At 47.3% G+C, this 8,978-nt stretch overlaps 1 protein-coding gene across 1 annotated transcript; it reads right to left on the bottom strand.

Moving 5' to 3' along the window:
• Positions 1 to 535: 535 nt before the first annotated feature.
• Positions 536 to 6,135, bottom strand: LOC142520979 (uncharacterized). Its single transcript, XM_075624150.1, has 6 exons — positions 5,697 to 6,135; positions 4,852 to 5,474; positions 4,516 to 4,752; positions 2,435 to 4,405; positions 1,385 to 1,831; positions 536 to 943 (listed from the first exon to the last, which is right to left on the bottom strand). Exons 1-6 carry the CDS (start codon positions 6,133 to 6,135, stop codon positions 536 to 538), a joined length of 4,125 nt encoding a protein of 1,374 aa, XP_075480265.1.
• Between the last annotated feature and the right edge of the window lie 2,843 nt (positions 6,136 to 8,978).

The following is an 8,978-nucleotide window of genomic DNA, read 5'->3' as shown; positions in this document are numbered from 1 at the left end:
TTATTCGTCCAAGTGAACGAAGACCCCTCAAAACCAGCATCGATCAGGCCAGAATCAAGAATAAAAGTGTTGAACTCCTCCATGGGTAGCAACCTACCACCACGGGAGCCCAAACACTCAGACGCATCCCTAACGACATTAAAGTCGCCCCCAACCAGCCAGGGACCCAAAACAGGCTTAACCAAAAGCAAAGAAGCCCAAAGCTCCCTACGCTGAACATAATCACATCTAGCATAGACAAAAGAACAAAATATCTCTGTCGGCAAGAAAGAGGCAGAGACTTTGATGTGAAGGAACTGAGCATGATCAAAAACACACTCCGCCCTCACATCAGCAGCAAAAAAAACCCAGATATGACCGGAGAGATTAGAGATGACTCCAGAAAACCCCAAACGGCGAGTCATGAATCTCGGATCCAGATCAATCATGGGCTCCAAAACAGCCAAAACCTTAATCTGTTTCTCCTTCACAAAGGCATGAAGCCTCTGCTGGGACTCCGAACCTCGAAGCCCCCGGATATTCCAGATTAAGCAATTCATGGGGAACGGGTGGAAGAAGGATCCGATCGCTTTTTACGCGATCGCCGACCATCATCCTGTGGTCTTTTTCTGGGATTGGACATGTCAGTGTCCAGAATACTACACTCAGACCCACAGCTAACCCCAGACACAGAATGTCGATCAAAATCGTGATCAGGATCATCAGCCGACATGTGACTGGGAATCATCTCAAGAATAGTGGGTCCCTGTCGAGCAATCAACTCGTCCAGCATAGAAGTGGCATCAGCAGGGGATGCAGGAAAAGATGGGACCGAGTGACTGCTATGATTTTCAATACATACCTCCGTGGAGGCAAACACAGGCACCACGTCCGGGCGTGGAGATCCAAGGTCATCCACGCAGTCCACAAAAGGAACACTCTCATCGTCCTCAGCCACCGTGACCTCAGGACGGTCAGAAATAGGGGTTTAGGGTTTAGGGTTTAGGGTTTTTTTTTTTTTTTTTTTTTTAGCTAAAAAGTTTATTTATTAACAAATAAAACCTAACGGAGGGGGACTAGGGTTTAGGGTTTAGGGTTTAGGGTTTTTTTTTTTTTTTTTTTTTTCCCGGAAAACACCGCCGGATGCGGGGGGGTTAGGCAGACCCCTACCTGTATATATCCACAAAATAAACAGTAACAAAATACAGAATACAGAAAAAAAAACCTAAAAGAGGAGGTGGATAAAACCATAACCTCCTCAAAAAGGCTAAAGCAGTAGAAACATAAATACAAAGCAACCTAGGGAAGGAATTACAAAAGCAAAACGAACCCTAGAAGACTACCAAATAAGCGGCAACCACTATTCAAAAAGGAGAAGCGCTATGAACCACATGCTGAGGAAGACAAAATGATAATGGCTAGATGATCGCAGAGTCCATGCAAAAGCTCTCATCCCGGAGCTATCATCCTGGAGAGTCCAATCTGTCAATATAAATATAATCTGGTAGCTGTCAACTGTACCAAACCCACTAGTCAAAAGAAAATCTGGCCAGGAAGCCACTATACAATGGCGATCACAGAGTAATATATAGATCGCAATCCCGCCAGAACAAAAGATATCTAGCATCTGAATCAAAAGAGCAGAGATCTCGATCCCATGAAGTAGGAGTCTGACGAACATGTCATAAGAAGCAGAGGATCCTTTAGAAAGCACCCCATGAATCCACCATGACATCCAGCAAACACCTCTACAATAACTGATACGGCGGCCAAGGAGAACCAGCAGTAAACGCCCTCCAGGAACCATGAATGTGCCAAAGGAAAGCACCAACAGAAATAGGGCAGAAACGCACTAAGAACAAACAAGAATACACACATCATGTGCAAGTGTCTGGACCCACTTGCACAGACCATACGGAAGTGAAAAACAACCTCCAAGTACACTAACCTGCAATAAAATATATATATATATATATATATATGTATATAGATATAAATAGATATAGAGCCAGAGACCATAAAGAAAGAGATCCAAAAAAGAAGAAGGGGCTGCAAATGGCTAAGAGGATCTGTTTCTGAGGTATGGAAGCCCAGAATGATCAGATCTAGCAAGGGTGGAGATGTCTGGAGGTAGGGAAGGACCTAACTCTAAGGTGTACTGCCTAAAAGTATGAGCCCTCGCCGCCAAGGCATCCGCCACAGAATTCCCTTCCCGGTAAATATGCGATAAATGAACAGATCGCCCCCTCATCAACAAAAGAATCCGTGTAACAAAATGTTCAAGATCCCAGCAGCACCGACGAGAACGAAGTAAAAGAATGGAAATCCAAGAGTCAGTCTCAATCCAAAGAGGGAAGAGATGAAGATCAGAAGAAATGAGAAGACCCCTCCAAATAGCCCATAATTCTGCCCGGACATTGGTCCCAACTCCAATGAACTCACTGAAAGAAACCACCACATGCCCAGAAGAGTCACGAACAACCCCACCAACAGTAGAGGCCCCAGGACTACCTCTCGAACTCCCATCTACATTCAATTTAAAACACCCGAACGGCGGTCGCAACCAACGAACAATCGTCAGTTTACGAGCCCTACGCAACTGAACAAAAATCCCCATAGCCCTCGCAGCCTGCAAAACACCCCGCCAGTGCATGGGCTTAACAGTAGACGCAGCGTGAGCGAGGCGCAAATAAGACAAAATCTGAGACTTAACAGTCTCCGCGGAAATGTGCAAATGACGGTGTTTCGCATCGTTACGAGCCGTCCAAAGAAACCATAAAACAATGAAAGGCAAAAACTCCTTCACGTGGCCCCTAGGAGTCCACCCCGGATGCCTCTTCCAAACACTGAGGAAGAGTCTGAAATCACTGGTAAGGGGAATACGGACATGAAAAACAGCCCCAAAGTAATGCCATACAGACCTGGCAAGAGGGCTATCAATGAAAATGTGCGTGAATGTCTCAGGCATCTCACAACACTGACATTTAGACGCCAGCTCGAAACCACGACGCTGGAGCACATCGTCAACTGGAAGCCATTGATGCCAAAACCTCCAGAGGAAGAAAGACATAGTAGGCCTCAGCCAACTGCCCCAGCAAGGAGTGAAGATATCAGAAACTTGGTCTCTCAAGCGGACAAGCTCCCATGCGGATTTCAGCGAAAAAACACCGTCAGAACTATGCACCCAAATAGCCGAATCGGGCTCCCCCGATGCAATAGGGATCAGAGTAATAGTCTCAGCAACAGAGGGTGGGACAACTGAGCAGAGGAGGTCAAAATCCGAAGCCCCATCTGAAAGAAAGTGAGAAACACGGACACCCCGATCCCCCCTAAGCAGGACCTGACTAGACAAGGGAACATCCCCACACCAGATGTCATCCCAAAAAGCAACATCTCCCACCCCAATTCTCCATCGAATGCCAGATTCAGCACGAGCCCTAATCTTAAGCAAACGACGCCAAGTGGGAGAAATGAACCCAGCAGATGAAACATAAGCTGGATGCACCAACTGGCAGTATTTTCTCATCATGAATTTGGCCCATAGGGATGAACCTTGACGAAAACGAAACCATAATTTAATGGAGAAGCTATCCACAATATCTTTGAGCCTGCGAAATCCAAGACCCCCTTCAGAGACAGGAAGACATGCACGAGACCACCTCGCCCAATGCCATTTCTTATCCAAGGATCTGGATCCCCACAGGAAACCATTGAAAACATTCTCAAGCCTCTCCATAACTGCCAGAGGTGGCTGGACTACCTGGAACATGTAAATGGGAACCGAAAGGAGGACACTCCTAAGGAGAGTCATACGGCTCCCCGGGGAAAGAGTTTTAAGCTCCCAACCCTCCAACTTCTTACTCACCATCTGCACAAGGGGATCAAAAAGAGAGCAAACTCTATTCCCACGAAACAAAGGAACTCCGAGGTATTTGATAGGAAAACAACCCTCCCCAAACCCAGTGATACGAAGGAGACGGGAACGAGTACGACCAGAACACCTCGGAGGCAAAATAATGACACTCTTAACTGCATTCACCAACTGCCCCGAGCAGTTTTCATAGTGATGCAAAAAATCCATGAGACTGTTCATCTCACGAGTCCCACCATTGGCAAAAATAATGATATCATCAGCATAGGCCAGGTGGGAAAGAAGGAGATCACAACCAGATCGGTACCTAATCGCAGGATACTGACGATAAAGACGATCAAGACCACGCGAAAGGTACTCTGCCCCCAAAATGAAAAGAAGTGGGGACAAAGGGTCGCCCTGCCGGAGACCCCTAGTGGATCCAAAGAATCCAGTGAGTGAACCATTGATATTAACTGAAAATTGGCAATGAGAAATGCAGGCAGATATCATCGACACTACCTGCTCTGAAAAGCCATAATGCCTCAAGACATCCAACGAAAAAACCATTGGACCCTATCATAAGCTTTAGCCATATCCAGTTTCAAAATAACATTGCCACCACGGGTGGGGAGAGAAAGACTATGAGTGAGCTCTTGAGCAAGGAGGATATTATCCGAAATCACCCGCCCTGGAACAAAGCCACTCTGATTCCACGAAACCAGCCTCTCCGCCACCTCCTTCAGCCGAGAATATAAAAGTTTGGAAATTATCTTATTAGTCACATTACACAAGCTGATAGGACGAAAGTCCGACCAAGCCTGAGCACCCATGACTTTGGGAATCAATGTGATCGTGGTGGCAGTAAACCCCTGTGGCAAGGGACTACCCCGAAAGAAATCCAGGACCGCATCAAAAACATCCTGATGGACAATCTCCCAGCAATGCTGAAAGAAGGCCGAAGAGAATCCATCAGGCCCCGCCACACTATCACGATAAATGGAGAAAACAGTCGCCCGCACCTCCTCCAAAGAAGGAGGGGCAGCAATATTTGCGTTCTCCAAATCCGAGATCACCAAGGGGAAATCAGAAAAATCTGGGCAAGAAAGCACAAAAGGATCCCCAGTAAGCAGGTTTTGAAAAAAGGCGGCCCCAGACTGCTGAATAAGCTCAGGGGAAGTAATGCAAGAGCCATTATCCCAAATACGAAAGATTTTATTAGCCACCCTTTTTTTCTTGACCATATTGTGGAAGAGTTTGGTGTTCCTCTCACCATCCTCTAACCACCTACAAGCGGCTTTTTGCCGCCAAAAATCCGCCTCCATGGCGGTAACCCTAGCAAGATCTGCATTGCAATTGGACAAACTAGTCCAATGCAAATCCGAAGGAGCAGCCTCGCAATCTGCCTCAGCAATCCGGACAGCCTGCTCCGCCTCAGCAAGTTTGGCAAAAAGATCACCAAAAACACTCTTATTCCACCACTTCAGATGGCTTTTGAGGCGCTTCAATTTCACAAAAAGACGGGGCATACCGTTCAAATGACACGGTAAATTCCAATTAAGCCTCACCGTCTGCAAAAAACCATGGTGCCTGAGCCACATGCTCTGAAAGCGAAAAGAACTCGGCCCACTAGCAAAGACCGGGACTGACACAAAAAGAGGACAATGGTCAGAGACCGTACGAATGAGGTGCTCCACACGAATAGAATGAAAATGGTCACCCCAATCAACAGACACAAAAACCCGATCAAGACGCTTCCAAATGGTCTTGTTCGTCCACGTGAACGAAGACCCCTCAAAACCAGCATCTACTAACCCAGAATCCAAAATAAAGTGATTAAATTCTTCCATGGGAAGCAACCGCCCACCAGAAGAACCCAAACACTCCGACGAATTCCTGACTACATTAAAGTCGCCACCAACAAGCCAAGGACCCTGAGCAGGCTTAACCTGAAGCAAAGAATTCCAAAGCTGTCTGCGCTCAATGTAGTCACACTTAGCATAAACAAAGGAACAAAAGACAGTGGTCGGCAAAAAAGTAGCAGAAACCCGGAAGTGAAGGAATTGAGTGTGATGAAAAAGACACTCAACCATGACATCCTCAGCAAAGAAAACCCAGATATGACCCGAGGAGTTCGATATAACTCGAGAAAAACCAAAACGACGAGTCATAAAACGAACATCCAGATCAATCATGGGTTCCAAAATAGCCAAGATCTTGACTCTCTTATCTTTAACGTGGGCATGTAGACTTTGTTGAGACTCCGAGCTCCGGAGCCCCCTGACATTCCATATGAGAAAATTCATGGAGAATGGGCACCAGAACCGCCCTGTCGCTTTTTACGCGACCTATGAAAATCATTCTCCTTCCTTTTCTTAATATCCCCCATATCAGCATCCAGAATACGACCTTCAGACCTACAGCCATCACCCGACTCAGAATGCCGATCGAATTCCTGATCAGTATCTCCAGCAGATTCCAGCCGGAAGACCAGCTCACTGACAGAAGGACCCTGCCTAGCAACCAATTCCTCTACCGTAGAGGAAGCATCATCAGGAGACAAAGGAACAGAGGGGATGGAATGACTACTGTGATTCAAAGTACAAGGCCCCAGAGAACCAAACACAGGAAACTCACTAGTAGACGGGACCCCAATACCATCCACACAATCATCCAACTGTAACCCTCCATCAATAACCTCATCACTGAGGATCACACCCTCAACAAGAACAGACTCCAAAGGATCCTTTCCAGAAGACCCAACACCGGCATCCTCCAGATTACCACATGGAGGGTCCATATCAACACAATCTAATCCAACAGGATCAGGCTCCGCATCCTGCCCATGCGAGAGCACCTCAAAAGGATTCAACTCAAGAGGATTCTTTCTTGGAAGAACCTGCCGAACTGGCCTCTTTCTCCCTCTACGTCTGGGACCCGTGCCAGTTTTCTGAAGCTGAGGCTGGGTCCCCAAATTAAAACCAGAATTAACACCCCCTGGAGGGGCAGACTCTGTAGATGGGGGAGACTGCTATTCACAAATGAGAGAAAAAATTAGGGTTTAGGGTTTTTTTTTTTTTTTTTTAGCTAAAAAGTTTATTTATTAACAAATAAAACCTAACGGAGGGGGACTAGACCAAGACCTCCGGAAAGGCTATATCACAATCATAACATAAAAACAGAAATAAAGACATACTACAACAGGGCAACCTGAAATAAAGCACAACAAAATACAAACAAACCAGCGAGTGCCCCGGAATACATCACACAAATAGAACAAAATGGTGAGCAAGGAGAACTCTGCAGTGAACGCCCACCACATACCGCCAAAAATGCGGAAAACGAAATCAGCCTGGATCAAGAGGTCGCCCATAGGGCAAACTCGCCTGAGCCGCCTTCTGCCTATAATAACGCCGCTGATGAGATCGCGTACGGCCCGGAAGTGGTAGAGATAAACATCCTTCACTCACTGAACCCATCTCAAACTCTGGCAGAGCAGTAGAAACAGGAGTATCACCCACAGGATCCGGAACAGCAGGGGCAATCTCAACAACCGGAACAGTAACAACCACAGGTGCAGTAACAACTGCTCCAGAAGTAGATGCCACCTCAACCATATCCGTGGCCTGAGACGAGATAATCGGATCCAAATCGTCGTGAGACAGACTACTCACCGCAGCATTCTGCTCTGCCGCAAGCTTACTAAGAAGGGACTTAAACCTCTGGGGACGGGGTTTAACGGTACCCGAAGTCTCACCAGGACCTGAAGCAATGGGTAAATCTTGCAGTATCTCATAGTAATTCTTCGTCGAAATGGGCCGAGCCGGATCTTTCCTCACAACAGGTCGGCGTCGGGGACGCTTGGAAACATGTCCTATAAAATCAGTATCACCGGACTGTGGCGGATCAGACGCAACACCCTGAGGCTGCTCGGAAGGAACCGGAAGCGGGGAATCCGATGCAACACCCTTACCATGAGGTCGGGTCCGGCGCGGGCGAGAAGACTTTCCATTACGAGAGCAAAAATCAAGTGAATGGCCCAACAACTGGCAATGAGAACAATAATGGGGAACTTGGTCATAGACCACCTCCACAACCTGACTATGATCACCCCAACCCACCCAGATACGCTCCGGACGAGCCTGAAGAACATCAATCTCAACACAAACTCTAGCAAAAGATCCTCTATTCCCATCAGCGGTAATCTCATCAATCTTAACTGGATTACCTAAAATCTTAGCAATAGGAAACAAGCTCTGTTTAGCATAAAGATGCAATGGCAAATCAATAAATCTGACCCAAACAGGAGCAATAGGAGAATCCGCCTCAAACTTGAATTCGGGAGTCCATTTCGAGAAACGAATCACTACAGACCGAATCGAAACAAGAGGCTGAGTCCAAAACCTCAAATAATCCTCCTCACAGGAAAGGCTGAGAACCATATACCCACGAGGAAGAAAACGAAAAGTATGAGAACCCAACAAACCAATACAAGAGAAAGCAGATAATATATCAGAATTGGGAGTCAAACCCCGGTTCCCAGTGATACGCCCTACCAGAGCAAACTTAAAAGAAGCAGAGAGGGACGAAATAACCTGATCCGGGAACAAAATTCCGGGAATCCCATCTCGAACAATCGGAGCGGGCACCTCATCCATCGATGCAGCAACATCAGCAAAACTCTGAGCCTGCGACGGTGGAGAGGAACGACGCAAAACATCCCCGAAAGACACCGCAGGAGGGACAGAGCGAGGAGAAACAACTGCCGGAGCAACGGGATTAGGAGAAGGCAATGGACTTACTGCCGAGTCAACCCGCATGGGTTGAATGGGTGACTCGACCGAGTCAACCCGGAACGGTACCACCGGAGGACCACCGTCGGCCGGCGATGAAGGGAGGAGCATGGAACCGGTGAGAGAACGTGAAGAATCGGCCAAAACAGGAGATAATTTGACGGAAATCGTTGGTTGACTCGGCCGCAACTCGCCAAATTGGGCGTTTCCGACCGACGGCTGTGAACCTGCAATTGACGGTGGGGAAATATTACCCAAGACCGGACGATCATAACCGGAAGAGGAATTTCCCAAAGGAGCTCGGACGCCGGCGGAATTGACAGAAGAAGCATGCGCGACGAGGGTTACAGGCGGTG

Source organism: Primulina tabacum, chromosome 1, assembly GCF_025594145.1.
Source record: "Primulina tabacum isolate GXHZ01 chromosome 1, ASM2559414v2, whole genome shotgun sequence".
Classification (NCBI taxonomy): domain Eukaryota; kingdom Viridiplantae; phylum Streptophyta; class Magnoliopsida; order Lamiales; family Gesneriaceae; genus Primulina; species Primulina tabacum.
Note: the sequence above shows the minus strand (reverse complement) of the source record. Positions and strands in the feature narration are given on the sequence as shown.